This window comes from Neodiprion virginianus, chromosome 2, assembly GCF_021901495.1.
Source record: "Neodiprion virginianus isolate iyNeoVirg1 chromosome 2, iyNeoVirg1.1, whole genome shotgun sequence".
Taxonomy (NCBI): domain Eukaryota; kingdom Metazoa; phylum Arthropoda; class Insecta; order Hymenoptera; family Diprionidae; genus Neodiprion; species Neodiprion virginianus.
Window position 1 is genome coordinate 33,634,045 of NC_060878.1, and position 16,812 is coordinate 33,650,856.

General features: G+C 40.8%; 3 protein-coding genes across 6 annotated transcripts in view; 1 reads left to right on the forward strand and 2 right to left on the reverse strand.

Annotated features, from left to right (window-relative positions):
* The window catches only part of LOC124298408 (RNA pseudouridylate synthase domain-containing protein 2), an 86,951-nt gene extending 74,463 nt beyond the window's left edge, over positions 1-12,488 (reverse strand). The window contains exons 1-2 of the mRNA XM_046750360.1: positions 12,042-12,488; positions 10,627-10,926 (exon numbers count right to left, since the gene is read on the reverse strand). Of these exons, the coding sequence (XP_046606316.1) occupies positions 10,627-10,926; positions 12,042-12,071 (330 nt within the window). The 5' untranslated portion in view covers positions 12,072-12,488. The remainder of the gene's footprint in view (positions 1-10,626; positions 10,927-12,041) is intronic.
* On the forward strand, positions 1,857-16,731 carry LOC124298413 (ADP-ribosylation factor-like protein 2-binding protein). 4 transcript variants are annotated; one of them, XM_046750375.1, is made up of 7 exons: positions 1,857-2,160; positions 5,164-5,445; positions 15,666-15,776; positions 15,908-16,014; positions 16,126-16,211; positions 16,289-16,385; positions 16,502-16,731. In XM_046750375.1, the coding sequence occupies exons 3-7, from the start codon at positions 15,680-15,682 to the stop codon at positions 16,592-16,594; spliced, it is 480 nt and encodes a 159-aa protein (XP_046606331.1). In that variant the 5' UTR covers positions 1,857-2,160; positions 5,164-5,445; positions 15,666-15,679; the 3' UTR covers positions 16,595-16,731. The 4 variants fall into 4 exon arrangements, with proteins under 4 accessions (XP_046606331.1, XP_046606330.1, XP_046606332.1 ...); XM_046750374.1 differs by lacking the exons at positions 1,857-2,160; positions 5,164-5,445 and adding an exon at positions 10,817-10,954; XM_046750376.1 differs by lacking the exons at positions 1,857-2,160; positions 5,164-5,445 and adding an exon at positions 12,144-12,233.
* On the reverse strand, positions 12,387-15,201 carry LOC124298410 (protein nessun dorma). Its single transcript, XM_046750365.1, has 5 exons — positions 14,964-15,201; positions 13,702-14,641; positions 13,309-13,513; positions 12,961-13,224; positions 12,387-12,805 (listed from the first exon to the last, which is right to left on the reverse strand). Exons 2-5 carry the CDS (start codon positions 14,613-14,615, stop codon positions 12,545-12,547), a joined length of 1,644 nt encoding a protein of 547 aa, XP_046606321.1. The 5' UTR covers positions 14,616-14,641; positions 14,964-15,201; the 3' UTR covers positions 12,387-12,544.
* Positions 16,732-16,812: the final 81 nt, after the last annotated feature.

The following is a 16,812-nucleotide window of genomic DNA, read 5'->3' on the forward strand; positions in this document are numbered from 1 at the left end:
TTCTTTTCTCGATACGTAACTGGATCATTGCACCACGGTATCTTAGATTCGTGAAAAGTTTGGTAGCTAATATAATGATTTCGAAACTCGAGGTTTGAAATTCCTTCGGATATACGATCAAGTTTACACATCAGACATGCGCGATACATTTGCTCTGCGTTTTTATTCTTTTACCGAATCGGTGTATCACAGAGTTGGAATGATTAATTTCCGTCCACTGATTTCCGACTAATACTAACCAACAAAAAATTTCCAAATTTTTCGGCAAATGCTGTTATCGAGAATTTCTACAAGAATAAAACGCAACAACGTATAATTTCGCGTGATCTGAGAAGGATGATCGTTTGGGCAAAACAAATATTTGTATTATCGTGCGGGTGGTTAAACGGATACTCTGTTGCTCGAAGTAAACTTAAGATGATCCCGCCAATTCTTTTGTTGTTTCAAATACACCGATAAACCTTGATAGTTGATCCCACCGAATCCTTGCCTCGATAAAAAGAAAAAAAATGACTATCGGCAAATACACGTCATTTTCACCACCGTTAAAAATACTATATATTTTTTATCGAACCAACCAATACCTTTTTCTCTTTGCAAAAACTTAACGAGCAGCGTGATGGGCGAGATGAAACAAGAAACGTCGGCAGAAAGAAAATGATCTTTTGAGAGTCGCCGGCGGTAGTCAAGGGGGTTAACGCATCGGCAGCTACGACACATCTAGGTACGAACTGTCGCGTAGACTCAATTACGTGCAAGCACGAAACAGACGCCCTCGCGATCGTCAAAGCGAGCCGCAAGCGCGGATGCAGCGATGATCACCCGCCGTCCGCACGCTCCCTGAGCAAATTGCAATTTACCCCGCATACGAGCATGCAAATAATGTATGTATACGGGACAGGTTGCGAATAAATCCGTCTCGGTGACGTGGACGGACGGAAAGTACGGTCGCTGTCGTTGGTGCGAGTTCCTGCAACCCCGGTTAGAATTCGGATGAACCAAGGAGACGAGGTGATGATCGTGCAGATGTAACAACGGTGGAGAGAGAGGGAGAGAGGGAGAGGGAGAGGGAGAGAGGGAGGGAGGGATGTATAGTATCGAGATTAGAATGGTTTTTATTTCGGACTTCTGCGAGTTCAGACTTGGCTGCCTTCTACGTTGGTTCTAAACAAATAAATAAAAATTTCCTTCAAAGCACAGATCTCTATCTCAACTCTGAAACCCTCGCGCGAGGGTTGTGAATTTTGACATTTTAAAATCCGCACGTTGTTACTACGGTTTAGGTATACATTTCGTCGCAGGATCAACTGTTTATAAAAAAATTTATTATCGTGGGAAATCAGTGAGCATTGATTATGATATTAAACGAAAATATCAGTATCGTTTACCGAGCATTCTGCAATTAGAACTTGACAATTGAAATAAAATGCTTAATCAACGTTGATTAATTTCTTACGCTTAGAGGTTTTTTACAAACAGTTAGTACCACGATCAGTAACGTTGTACGTGCACTGAAAGTTGAGTGAAAATTGTATATTTTAAATGAAAAACTTGACAGACTCCACGAAAGGGTTCAAGTTTCGAGACATGGACCTGCGGTTTTGCGGAGATTTCCACATACTTGTTTCACGTCAATTTTGAAAAAAGTTCAAAACAAAGAACACCCTTATCAGGACGGAGGAAACGCGGAGCGGGAAGAAAGACAAAGAGAAGGAATACGCCGAGGCGAGGCGGGGTTTGGCGCATTGTCGAGGAGCCGAGGCAAGTGCGGTTCACTCTCACTCTCGAGAGGTGTTTAAAATTATCCCAAAGTTGGCCTCGTCCTGCCACCGCAGAGCCGTGGGACAGACGCGAACACGTGTGCGCCCTGACGAGCATCGGGATGCCTGACGACTCGACCTATCCGCGACGCTTCTTGTCGGCTCAACTATTTTCGTGTATAATCTACATACTCTAAAGTTGGTACCCACCATACCCACGCCGAGGATGGAAGTTTCTCGCGATCTGAGAGCCGGAAAATCATGCGGATCTGTGCTTGGAACAAATTTGAAAATTCGATTGATAACAGCGGCGAGAGAGGCTAGGATATTCGATTGTGCCGGCTTTGTTGAACCGGATTTTTATACGCGGCGTGATGTCGAGTGCAGGGGAAGAAGATCGGTAAGCCTGGTCCGAGAACTTTGTCGTTTAATAAGATCGATGTTTTTGCGAATTTCACGTCGCAGTTAGACGCGATTATTCCATCGTTGTCACTTGCGGAAAGGAATCAGGTACGGCGTATTAATTGCATTGAAACATCTTCCTGCAGACAATAGTTTTGATTTAAATTTGAAAGAGAATTCCATGACTCAAATATTCGAGTTGATCCTGAGAATTAGTTGACAAAAATTAAGCAATTCGTTCCTGACCAACGAATCGAGCCAATCAATTATACATACTTCGTCATCGTAACGTTGCCCCCTGACAATTTCAGTTTGTTCGAACATCACCTACGAGTTACATATGTACGTGCATATAATGTAAGATACCGAAGAACGAAAAAAGATTTGTGAAATATTTGCGCGAACGTGAGGCGATTGGGGGATGCGTGAGATCTTGGGGCGTGACGTCACTTCCGCCGGTGAAAACTGACCGTTTATCGAATATGACAGTACGTCAGAGCCGCGTCCCTCGGATATGCGTTTTCGAAGCCAAGATCACCGCGGCCTATTTTTGTTTGTGTATAATTGTGCGCCGGACGGCTTCCTGGTTGTCAATCACCGTCTACAGCTCGGAACTTTTCCTGGAGGGCGCGATTCGACGTTCAAAGGCGACTCCGATCGCCCAGACGCACAAATGCATACCTACGCATAACGAATTTCGCCTGTATCTTTGCGTCTTTCGTCGCGTCCGTTTCATACAACGTCCAAAAGTAGCTCCGCCTCGATTTTCAGCATTTCCTTTTTCCGGCTCTACAAGGCCTCTGCCGCTGTTGGAGAAGGAGGAAATTATACCCCGGGAAATGAACGTTGATACGTCGGTCGGCGGTTATGCGAAAAGTTGACGTAACGATCGAATTACCAGCGAAGGACTCGAGGAATCGCGCTTGCCTGCGAGAGGCCGGAAATAACAAGTGTGCCGGAAGTGGGATTACAATGCAGGTTCAGAAATAGGCGGCACCGTGACACAAACCGTCGAAGACCTATCGTTCGTTTCAAGCTATGTACACAACGGTCGTTAAGCTCTCAAAGCACAAAGCTGGTCCGTTAATCCTCCTAGGATTATTCCAAGAACCAATTCGTAAAATGGCTAGTTACGCAGATCTTGTATCTATAGAATACCTATGGCGAGTAGAGACGGCTAATTTATCGCACGATATTGAATCGGAAATTTCGAGTAATCGGTAACGCTACGAGACTTTTCTCCCGTTCCCGTATCCCGAGAGCCATCGTTTCATTAACGGTGAAAAATTAACACATTATTTTTAAGCAACAATATTACCGAGGACACTTAAATGTATCCAAATCCTCCGCTTTGACTTGAGATAAGCTTTGAAGGATTTTCCCGGATCAACGCTGTGGAAACAAATTGTCTCGACGATTTCAAGGGGGGAATACAATACGCGGAATTAACCCGGGAGAATAGAAGAAACGACCCGCTACCGTCTCCCAGGAAAACGGACGAGGAGAATTAGCGCCGAAGGAATAGGAATAGATTTGAGTGGCAGTCTCGCGGTCCGGTCATCGAAGAATGATGGGTTATATATACCCTTATATTATACCTAAATGAAATATGGCGCTCGACGGAAATCTCGTTAACGAGCTCTCAAGACACTCAAGACTGCTCAAGACGCGCCGAATGATGGCTCCGCATCAGAGTCGGGCTTAAATATCGCGGCGGAGAAATCCGCGCGGCGTAATCAAGGACCGTCAACACTCGACACTCGACACGCGTGTCGTACGCGAGCGACGAAAATACATGACGATTAGTTATAATAGAATGAGTTGCGAAATTGCGTGCACGCTAATATATGACCAAGATGAAAATCATTCAAAATATTGTGCCAGGTCGTTTCGTAGCGAGTCGCGTAAGCCGTAAAAAAAAATTTTTATATTCATCATTTTACGTATAGCGATGAAAGAAAATTGACCGATAAATAACTAACGTTCACTTTTTCTTTAAATCGGTTAATCAATGTATTACCTGGCCTGAGTTATGTGTAAAAAAATAATATATTCTTCGTTAGTAAGATTTAAACTGATCACTGGAATCGAATTAAAGTATAAATTGATTACTGATTCTCGGGAATCGTTTTCGTTTTATCGCTTGGCAATGCAGAGGGAGAAAAAATTCCAAACGACTGTGATAAAGTCCAATGCATATCGTATATCCTGTTCTCGAAACTAGAGGGGAAAAAAAAAGATGACGATTAGCGGTAATCGAGAACAGAAAACAGTGTAAAAATTCCAAACTCAAAATCAAATAATATAGTGAATTGATTTTATTCCTTTTATTTAGATAAAAGTTCAAAGAAATTTGCATAAAGCATTCGTAGGGTGAAAATTAAACAACGAACGCACATTGGCACAAAGGTATAAACACCGCAGGTATACATCCGGGGATCAAACGACGATCCATTAAACGGAATTTACAACTCGGAGGGATGTCATGGCTGCACGGTGTAAAATCTAATTTTTAAAACCGAGCGAATAGCGATACACTAGCCGAGTGTTAAATGTACAATTTACGACAATGAATCGGTCCGTAACTAACGAGCGATTTTTTTCGTGAGCTGTTACCCCTCGGGGAAGTGAAAAAGCAAAATTAAAAAAGAAAAAAGGACAAGTTAGTTATCAATTTTGGCAGCGTACGTAAGACAGACGGAGATAGACATTACTGCACAGCCGGCAATGTTCCGGACGTGGAAATTGTTACTCTTAATTGGTTAGCCATAATCTATTCTATTTCGGCGCGGTACCGATCGGTCAGTCCGGGATGGAGGAGGACGGAAATGAGACCGGGATGAAAGTCGATGAAAATATTAGAGCACGCGTGGCGGCGTCGCGATCCGGATTTTCCCGCGTTGGTTCCGCCGCGAAAATAAGAAGTGTTATAGGCAGTAAGCAAGTCGGTTGATTGATAGTTCGCGCGACGGTTGACTACTCCAGCTGTGGTTTATTTCAGGCATAGCTAGGACGTCCATTGTGGCCAGAGAGCCAGGGAATATCGGGGGCGGGCCTCGAGAGGATTGAAGAGGGAAGGAGAGGAGAGAAGAAGAGATCTGCGGATGAAGCGAGGAGGCTGCCCAGAATCGGAATAGCGGGCAGACGGCCGACGCGATACACGCGGTCTGTTCGTGGCCACAAGCTTCGGCCAATAAATTGGAAGACGATCCGAGGAGGCGAACGACCCGCTAAAAGCTGGAATGACAAAAAGTAAAATAGCCGGAAACCCATCGAGCGATAAGTAATTAACAATTAATGTTGTAACGTTGACAATCAAGAAGTAACCGACAATGTCGAATTATTCGTACATAGCTGGTATACCACGCACGTGTGATCAGTCAAACAACATCGAACTATTTTTCTTATTTTCTATAACGTTCTTACGGTCTAATATCTATTTCAACGCCCGGCGTGAATAAAATTATTACAAACGATGACGCGAAGCCAATTCATATTTCCACAAACCTGCACGGTTATACCTGAAAGAACTTGAAATAGATTCCATTCTTGCAGAAGCAAGGATAAAAATGTCGAATATTAAGTTCATGCTATTCACGTCCACTGTGTGGTCAAGACTGGTTAAAGGTTGGTCAAGATTCTCCACGAGTTGAACGTCTATGCGCGTGGAGTTACGTAATTCACCCAGTCTATCTTCATTACTATCCACCTGCTACGTATAATTTAAGCGGTAGAAAGGACGATGCTCTCTCTCTCTCTCTCTCTCTCTCTCCCCCTCCCTCTCTTAGCAGCGGAATGATTATTTGTTGAATATTCATTGGCTGACGTGATCGTCAATTTTCGAATACTCAAATACCTGTCCGTGTACTTGACCTCGGATAGAGCGCGTACCGCTAATTACAGCCGCACGATCGTCACCTCGACGTAATCGTTTCACGTTTCGTTTTTCTATTTCTTTGATAACTCGTCCATCCTTCGACAGTTTTCAGTCGACGAAACGATTCGACGATATATTTTATAAAATTGATTTTATGTTAGTATGGTAATAATAATAACAACAACAACAATAATAATAATAATAATAATAACAACATCAGCTGGCACGTGAAATTATGCGAAACATGCAACACGGTAATAAATTTTACAGAGTATCAGACGAGATGCATTTCATGCGAAAATTCCGTACAAATCGGGGATGACAAGGCGGATCTTTGCGGCGGTTTTGCGCGACCAGCCGCGAGTCTCCTCGGCGTAATATATCACGGTGTCTGGCGGAATATTACAAATAGGAACAAGATATTAGCTGGGCAGTGATTAATTCCTGGCAAAAGATGCCGCAGCTGGGAAAAGGACGAGGGTCACCGGTGTACGATCCTCTCGCGAGTCATTACACGCTTTGTAAATCACGGCTTATAATCAGGAGCAGTCTTCTCAAGTATGCGCGAAAATCAAAATACCCGCTTATAGAATTATTTAAGGGAGGAGGGATGATGAATGGCCGATTCAGGGCTGTTCCCTAAATAATTATCCGTCTCACAGGCTGCCCGGACAACGAGCTTCGGTCTGTTTTACTCCGTCGTTCTTCACGCACATTCCCAATTTACGCCAAAGCTAAGAGTGCGATAATTAGCCACGCGTGGATGCATCGCCGACAAACCGGCACGGAATAGCTTTTAAAATTTATTTTTGAATTTACTTGAAGTGAAATCGTCAAGCTGCACTGATTGGATATAAAAAATGATGAAACGGGCAATTGTTCAGTAGTGAACTCGGTTGTCGGGATATTGAAAATACGTATATAAGATCATCGGTGGTTTCAATTGCTTGTATGGGGTTTCTACACAAGTGGCTAGAAGAGAAGCCTTTATCCGTAGTGCTTTGTGAATAGACCCGACGTTCATGAGTTATAGCGTAATAAAATGCTCTTTAGATGCTTGATTCTTGTTTTTCATCGGCAAAATTTGTCTTCGTACCATTTACATGATACAATAAACGACAAAATTTCCTTACACCTTTGCGGCAGCTACGATCAACTATGATGATTCGGTCAAAGTTCCGATTCTTCGAAACAGATAGTCTCAAGAAAAAAAAAAAAAGAAAAAAGCACAACTTACGAAAACTCGTAGAGATCAAGCGTCGATAAAATCTTTAGGAACTTTCGCGCGATCCTTTGTAAAATCTGCCTAAAACCATTTGAACCAACGATACAAAACGACCTGAAATCTCAAAGCGAGATCCGATATGATAAAAAGGAAAAGAAATAAAACAACGCTCAGGAGGCGAATCCCTCGATTCCATAGAACCGTATCATCAATCGCTGATAATCAATAAACTAGAACGGAGTTCCAGGAGGCCTGAACCCTGCCGGTCCTCTCGATGAGACAATTCCATGACGCAAGGATACCTACACAGATAGAAGGATGTCGGACGAAAAGATAACGCGGCCGTGATACGGGGGCTGCTTACGTGTGGATACGTGGCCGTAGTTGTCGGGCAGTAAAGAGAAACGAGCGTTGCAGGCATACATGCGCACGTATAAGATCTGGTAAAATGTTAGCTGGAGAAAAATGGAGGTCGTCGAGCGAAACGACCTTTCCAAGATGGAATACGTGAGGAAGGAGAGGAGAATAACGTGGCGCACGTTGGCCCCGGGAGGTGGGTGCGTTTGATCTACGGACTCGCGTGCGACCGCGTGTGCAGTCGTAGGTGTACATACATCGACGCGTCGCGACGCCTGACGTCCGAGGAAGAGAGAGAGAGAGAGAGAGAGAGAGAAAGCGAGAGAGTTACGTCGGGGTCGACACCCCTCCCCGCCAGTTATTTGAGGACGAGCAAGCCTCTCTTGAGTGATTGATCATCTCTCCTCCAGCGGAGGGTGTATTTTCGGAGTTGCATTGCGGCACCATTGAATTGAACACGCCCCGTAATTCTTCCGCACCTTTCACAAGGGATCGAGAATTCTGGCCACCCCTCGTATCGCGTAAACGGGTGTATAGACCTCGACTTTTTTCTGTAACCTCTACAACTTACCCAGCAACCATCAGGGATATACGATAAAAGTCCACACCGATGAGTGTAAAATTAAATATCATCGGTGTAAATCGTTCGATTCTTGACACCAAGTGGTTTTGAGAACAACACCGAAATAGCGTGGACTTCTACGGAATGTTTTCGGTGCCATATTCGATACCTGTACTCTTCCAACAGTTTACGTTGCAGAGAAATTGCCGGCAGTTATTCGCACGCATTTATTTCCGACATTTATTGGCGGCAAAATAATTTTACACAACGTTGTAGCTGTACAACTTATTTTGGTATTAGGGAGTCCTCAAGTTCGTTTTACTAAAACTTGTCGGGGATCAAAGTTAGGGCCAAGTTTCTAGCAAGTACAAGACGAACGAGGAAACGATGTCCTAATGAGTTTCGCATTTCTAACCGTGGCGCTATTGTTTCATAATTGAACGAAACTTTAGGCAAACTGCAAATGCTAATTACGTCAACGTTACCGCAGAATTCCGGAAAGCAAACTTTCAAATTATGCTTCCCGACCAGCGTTGTACATTTCTTAATCCAAAGTTTCAGCGTCTCAATGTCACAATTGTGTGTGAAAATTAAAAATCTGCATTCTTTCGAATCAATCAAATACAAACGGGAATTTTCACACCACTTTGACACTTGTATCAACGAACAAGAATCATCATTGAAATGGTGGTCATTCGCCAAGTATTTAACCGCAGCGAAATCGCGTAAGTTTTTGGAATCTGCCAACGGAATAGCTCGAAGTGAGTTCACTTCCGATAAGCGAAAAAACATCTGGGTCAAGTTTCCGGTGAATAGTTCCTTAAATTGCAAAGCATAGTTCTAATGAATATTGAAAATCGCAGACCCAGTGTCAGGACATACCTGCAGCTAGGTTGAAAAAGTCGAAGGTTAAAAACTCAGTTTTCCTGCCGATCGTCCCTCACGGCTTAAAATTTCACCCACCCTTCCATTGCCGTTACTTTTTCCCCACGATTACCTGTATATCACACTACTTTTCTTCTTTTTCTCGCAAATTCTTCCCTTTTATTATCTACCAGCCCTCGGAATTTCCGTGAAGTATGTAATCACACTAGATTAGGTAGATAGGTAGATAAACATCGCATTTTTTTCCGAGCTCTATCTGATACGGATGTGAGAAGCGAGCATTTGGCACGATGCCATGCGATTTCACGTCTTTTGAAACCGATTTCGTTACGTGTCACGAAAGTAATTCTGAAAGTGAATGTCTCTGGTCCTCGAATTAACGAAGATAATATCAAGATGGTGCGAATAATTCGGTCGCTCAATTTCCTTACATATCGCAGCTTTCCAGATCGGAAATAAAAATATTCAAACAGTTGTGTCCGTGATTATTTAAATTTTTGCTCATATAGTCGTACAAGAATAGAATTAAATAAAACGTACGTAAACAAAATATAGACAAATACTAAACGAAGGGAATATATGCTTCGACTTGCTTAGCGTACATGAAGTTGAATGTAAAGATTAAAACTAGCACGAAACAAGAATTCTGCGTTGGATTAAATTTTAGTTGCTGGTTACATTTTCTGTAACTGCTATGAGTTCCTGACATCGGTTAATATTTGATAATCCTGATAAATCTGAACGTCAAATCCCTGATTGTGCCATATCCAGTGATTCAAACGACATACAGCTTTTACACCTTCGCGAATAGTAAATTTTTCTTTTTCGATGTCATCACCATGCTCCATTGACGTTTCACTCTCTAAGCTGAGAGAGTCTGATCTTATGATTTGTGCAATAATTTCCTCATCGATTAAAGCCATGAGAATAAAATCTTTCTCCAACCACTGTTTGATATCTCCTTTAGCATAATCCTCATAGCCTGGTATAATATTTCAGTGATTAAAAAACCGTCTCCTGCTGAAATTTTGGACGTATCGCATCCCCCTGGCAATTCCCATAATGTGAACCACGCTTCTGAATTTACAAGAAGCTAACACCTGACTGATCCCATGTGTCGGCTACCCAAAAAATCCGATCCTTTATCGTTATACTTTTCAAACGTTGAATTATATGTATTTATGTTACAGTTTTCAGCGTGGATAATCCACGATGTGAATTTCAGTCGACAGTGTTGTTTCAAACTCTCAACTCTTAGATCAACTAACTGAATTAACGACGGTACGTTTGGTGGCAAAAATATTCCTTTAATGCCACTGAAGAGATTTTTTTAAACAATACGGTGGTGAATTGGTTACCCACAATTCAGCTTTCAAGGGGAGTTTTTGCGGAATCAAAAATTCGCTTACAGCAGGGACAAACACATTGTGGAAGCAGGTTTCAAATATCTTCTCCGGCAATTTTCAACAACCACTAAAGACTCTCTTACGAATGTCGCGCTCCGTGTCCTCGTGGCTGTGAATGGGTACGTGCGAATATTTGGCATGCATCAACTCACCTCCGCGTCGGACGTGGGTTCCTCGTAATCGGAGAGAGTTTCTTGGAATACGAAAATGCAGTCGGAGCAGTCGAGCGGACGAGCATGGCCGAACTGCGTATGCTTGTCTCTGATGGCCTCGAGGACGGCGGTTTCGACCATCGTTGTTTCCGGGGTGGTTTTGCAACTGGGTACTCGGAGATAAATTCGCACTGCTAAAACGCGTAAAACTACCGCCTCTTCTGTTGCGGTCGTGAGCCAGGCACGTCGTAGTTTCCTCAAAGATTTACCGAGTCGTTCGCAGTTTCCTAGTTCAGATACCTGAAACACCAATAAACGTCTTTTACGGGTAATGAAAAGCCGAATTTCTAACGTCCCCGCCCTCGCTGCCTCCTGCGCTTCGATCTCTGTGCACATGGCAATATTGTTCACGAATTTTACGACACAGGCTTATTGCTATTCCTTCCCGATCATATTATATCCGCAATTTATCTTTATAAATATAAAAAATATAAATTTATATCATGCTACGTACTCATACTATGCAAATAGGTAAACGGACGTAACTTTATGGCTCGTTTTTTATTTTTCTGCGTCATCGTTACGATTTTGCAAAATTGAAGATAACCCGGGATTTATTTGCTCAGTGTCTAAATAATTTTTTAATTTCTTCGTATTCAGAGCAGAGAATAATTTTTTCAAGAATTGTTTTTTATGCGCCAATGTTTTGAATTCGCGACTGATATTGGTGACAAAAGTAGCGACGATATAATTTTTGGCAAAGACATGTGCCGCTTGGAATAATTACATGCGTGTACGTAGGGTGATTGATAAATTATCACTCTTGACATGACATTAAAAACAATACTCAAAGCAAAACGTAGCCCGGGAGGTCTTCACGTCACACAGATCTCAAACAATTAATTATCTTTTGACCCAAAAGACAGGAAGAAACAGCTGTTAACCCTAATTCATTATATACAATTGTAAAAATACAACGAGCATAAAATATTCTATCGCATCTTTAAATAGTTCACGCATCTGCGATTCGAAACACATTGCACGAATACGTGAACCAAATCTGATTTTTTTCTGCGAAACCGTAACCCTGCTTTGGGAACATGCGGCGTCAGTCAGTATTGCTCATCTAACACCTGAACGTGCATTATCCTATTCGTATTACGTAGAAACAAAAATTAATACATACGCGATGCGTCTGGTTGTTTCTAGTGTTTTTATTTGGGACACAGTGTACAAATCATAGCTTCCGAAGATTTTGAGGTTAGGCAACATGAAGCCGACAATATCTCGATTTATCTTCAAATTATTTCGTTTTTACTAACTCTTTGGTCCACCAGTTCGCGATATGACGCAAATCTCTCATGCGGCGTACATTTCTTTTTTAATTATACAAACAATATCCATCAATAATTTACCAATGTATTCAACGAGCTCAAAAGCCTCATCTGTATTTTTGTTTCACCTCGCACAACACACGTCGAAACGTAAGCACGCGGAATCGTTACTGAATTTGATAAGGTGGCGCCATCTTGCGGCGTTCATTGCAACCAATCTTTACCACGAAAATTAAGATATTCGTAAGATCAAGATATTTCTTTGGCGAAAAGGTAAGAAATCTATGAGTACTTATTGAAATTTTGTGGTAAAATTATTCGTCATGAATTATGAGTTAAAATTACTTTACAATGTTTAAACCAATAAACAATTTTTGAAAACCAAAATTTTCAAACATACCAATTACAAAGAAAACCTCCAATTTCTTACATTAAATATACATTTATTTTAATATTAAAGATAAGTAACAAGGGATATATCTGGTAAACTTTGTAAAAAATTTTTTGTCACAATGTACTCTGGAAAATGCTGTGATAACGGGATATAACGGGATCTAAGACACATTTTCACGAATATAATATATTTAAGACACCATGTTCGTATTACCTTCTTGTTTAGCGAAGAATGCCGCGGACGGTTTAGCTTGAAATAAAATATCACCCTTACCATTGTTCTCGAATTGACAATCTTTGATATTAATTTCGGAGACATTCTGCAGCAGCTCACTACTCCCAATCTTTCCCTCAGGGCCAGTTACATACTTTTGAGTTTCCATGCGTATACTGTGCTCTTTGAAATTCGATAATGCGCAATTATTTACAGCCAAACTTGAATTATCGTGCATCTGGAATAATGATATTATTAATAATGAGCCCACGTGTGATTCAGGTCCTTGAGAATCTCACACTACCATTACATTTTTCATGTAATTAGAGTGTTAAAAATGATTATGGAATTTTTATAGAACTAACAGCACTTAAATATTAATCATCACCTTACCTGAATACCTTCGACACATTCGTTGAAGTAGCATCCATCTAAAGTAACACTGCCTCCTGAATGAATTACAATTGCAGTTCCAAGCCCTTCAAATGTCGTATTTTGGGCGACTAATTTAGCCCCAGGCAGAACCACAGTGCCTAGTTTGATGACACTTTTATTTGTAACGAAAATCCTGCACCCAATGAGTTGGACCTTCCCTTTGCGAGCTAGCAAACCCATCTGAAGATCGCCTAATTGAATGGAGATTCCTTCTAAATATACCTGGTGATACGAAAGTTAATGAGTATGATGTTATACATATATTAGTAATAGTAGAGTTATTTTTTTCGTAAAGGTCATTCGTACCTCCCCGCCTGAAAAATCCATCAAGGATGGCCCACATTCGGTCTCCCTTCCACAGATAACTGTATCTCCAAGTCTGCCGAACCCCTTGAATTTGCCTCCTTCCTCCAGGCCTCCAACGCCTCTGATTTGGTGCTCTCCTTCACCGAGAACTACTATATCACCTGCTTCAGAAGCATCCAGTGCTTCTTGCAAGCAATTTGAAGTTCTGAATAATATATAATGATGAAAACAATGTTAGAAATCGTCAGTTCTCTATTTTTTGTAAAATCAAGGTTTCCAGATCTGATTTATTGAAAAATAGGTAATGTATTTCAACTAAAAATCATTTACTGTTGAATATGCATAACGATCATTAGTCATAAAATGAATCATACAGATTCTGAAACCTCTTACTTCAAAAACATATCGGGACCAATGACTGTCTGAACATTGCTCAAAGACGAGATCATGTCTTGAACAGATCCTCCGAGCCAAACAAAATATCCTTCAGATCTCGTCCCTCTGCTTTCCCGGTTCTTAACTTCTTTATCCGTCATGTTCGAGCCTTTATTTCTGGTGAGGACTTCCCTCATCACAGGATTTTCCAGAACTTCCATCTCTGTTTTAATCTGCTGTAGTCGAAAATGAAGCTTCATTAACTGGCAGGCTTTTCCGTCATCGAGCACTTGATCCTGATCCTCTTCTTCGTCTGATATATCTTCCTCGAGCCTTGTGATTTTTGCTTGAATATCCCTCCCTTCTCTGGTCAAGCTTCTTATAACGTCGCAAGTTTCTTTGTTGACAACCCCGCGTTTCATGTCAAAAAATAATCTTATTCTTGGCTCCAAATGAAGTGAAACCCAGTCGGTGTCGTCATCGTCATCCGTATCCCACGGCATCCAGAGATAATTAAAAAAGAATCTTAACTGATCGATGCAGTTAGCTGTACCAATCATATCAAGGACTGTATTCTCTTGGTGCTGAGTTGGGTAAAGCTCGTTCAGAGGAACGTCATACTTTTCAGGAAGCTGTATCTCATCTTGAACAGCAACTATTTTAACAAGTGCAGATAATTCTTGGAAATCCACATTCTCAACCTCAACAACAACAATTGTAGGATAATGGATTTCGAAGTCCTGACAGGTCAGCCTTGGGATTTTCCATAGGGCACGCCAACCAACCGGTTCTATCACCAGTTCAACATAGCAGGACCATTCGGAGTGAATCTGAGATGCTGGAATTACCTTTGCACCCGTTGTTAATATTTCCGAGTATTCGACCAGCCGCTCCTGCAGGCTTTTATCAAACGCAAATATTTCCATGGACATCTCTAGCCTCCGTTTCACTTTAATAGCTGGATAAGTAAAACATTATTGTTAACCATTGGTCAAGGACCCATCAGGCCTATAATCCATTTCAAAAAGTAGAGAAACAAAGAAATTGTTGAATAATCATTTGAAAGGAGGATCTAAAATCACTAGAGTTGAACTGAAATGATATTACTTTGAGATAGAGAAAAATTTTCAACTCTAAATTTGATTTCAAAATACCTGATACCAACAGCTTAAAAAACTACTGTTTTACTTTAATTAAACCTTATTATCCATCAAAATCCGCAACATCTTAAATTTCGACTAGAAGAATTAACATTGAAGGAAAAATTATGATAATCTTACCTGAATTTGATTCACTAAGAAGAAAAAGTATTCACGTTTAAATAACTCTTGCGACAGGAATGCAAACAGGCTGCTAAAATTGCTAAAATAACAGCACGCCATTAGCCACAAACATGCAACAACCGGTATCCCAAAAACGTTACGCCGTGTCGTCTGCTAAGCAGCGACGTTGGTCGCTAAAAGATTCGGTTAATTCTATTTACGCAGCCACGATATGTGTTTGAAAGTGACTTCGGATTATTACTCAGGCCTCAAGAGCTATTTGGTGTTTTCAAACTCTGTGAACATTAATTGAAAACTTTTTTTTTTCAAGTTTAAAAATTGTCGTCACACCGTGTCAGGTTGAACGAGCCAATCGCATTCAAGAACCCGGCGTTGCTAGGCGTGAAACAACATGGCGGCTTACATGACAGATTCGATAGTAAACAAATCTTTTGACATTGCAGACGCATGTACTAACCACGCACTAACGTGTAGTTCTTCAATACATACAACGCAAGTTATGGAACTTTAGAAATAATATTCATGAGCCTTGTTTAAAATGAATCCAGAAGTTATAGGTTCGTTAAAAAAATATTTCTTGACCCACTTTCAAACTGTCACCAACAGACTGGCGTGATAAACTGCACTACATTTAATTTAATGATACGACCTGACATTCACTTCCTAACTTACTTATCAGTCCAACATTTTGTGATTCAGATCACATAACACCCATGGATACTGACAGCGAAGAAGTTCACGAGGAATCCAAGGGTGTCAGAGACGCAGGTTTCGATAAAATCATCGGGTACATAGAAGATCTTTTGATGGGTACTGAGAATTTTATGATTCTTGTTTGAATCTGAGAATCTTTGAAGCAAAAATTTAGGAAAGCGATGTTTTATCTCTTTTATAGAGCAGCTAATTTTTATTCCAAAGTATAAACAAAATTCCTGTTTTAGAAAGCGAGTTCCAAGAGCTACAGCAGAAATTTTTGGAGAACTACTGGCACATATTTGGACCCGAGGAAGAGAATAAACTGATTTACATGGAAATATTTAATCAGTATGTAAGTTTTGCATAACTAGGAAACTTACATGTAGAAAATTAATTTTATTAGTCAGAGTGTATAGCTAGATTAAGGTATCACCAACTTGTTTAATTCTCTTCTCTTTCGCAGAACCAGGAAATAGAAAACTACATCGTTAAGCAGCTCAAGAAGTCTGTTCCTAACTTTTCAATCCACGTTCTGTTAGACCAGCTTAAGTATGAGACAATAATTGCTGTGGGACCCGTAGTTTTGTAAACAGCGCTGTTCGCTAATATGCCTTTTTTTCTTACAGTGAAAGACGTCCTGAACTGGATGGAGAAGTTTTTGAAGTTTTAGCGACGTTAACAGACTTTCTATCATTCAAAGAAATGATTTTAGATTACAAAGCTGTAAGTTTTGGATTACTGCTTCATCGTTGGGGCACTTTCTTTTATCATTGACAATGAGTTGCGTTTGAACTCAAACAGATAATATATCAATATAAAACCAATTTATTATTTGTTAGGTAAAAGAAGGAAAGGTGGAAGACTTTAGCGCCGGGATTTCGATTACATCTATCAAATCAACGAGCTCAGAGCGGGATGAGCCTACTGGTTAACCAATCGCGAGCTCCATCCAAATGATACATTTTATAAAATGCTTACCTAGCAGTTTTTTCAAATTTATCCATACTATTACTAATTATCTAGTATTTGTTAGATGTAAGATAGAAAATAAACGCGAATGAAGTTGGAATTCAATGGTATTTTGTTTTATTATTGTGATAAACTAGTACCTGTGGTTTATTTTAAATATTAAAAATTCACGAATAACTGC

Excerpts from the sequence above, each read along its gene's own strand:
- LOC124298410 (XM_046750365.1), bottom strand. The coding sequence starts at position 14,615 with ATGTCCATGGAAATATTTGCGTTTGATAAAAGCCTGCAGGAGCGGCTG. Across the intron at positions 13,514-13,701 it reads GGTCCCGATATGTTTTTGAA|AACTTCAAATTGCTTGCAAG; the intron begins GTAAGAGGTTTC and ends TATATTATTCAG. Across the intron at positions 13,225-13,308 it reads TGGATTTTTCAGGCGGGGAG|GTATATTTAGAAGGAATCTC; the intron begins GTACGAATGACC and ends TCGTATCACCAG.
- LOC124298413 (XM_046750373.1), top strand. Across the intron at positions 15,777-15,907 it reads CATAGAAGATCTTTTGATGG|AAAGCGAGTTCCAAGAGCTA; the intron begins GTACTGAGAATT and ends TTCCTGTTTTAG. Across the intron at positions 16,386-16,501 it reads TGATTTTAGATTACAAAGCT|GTAAAAGAAGGAAAGGTGGA; the intron begins GTAAGTTTTGGA and ends ATTATTTGTTAG.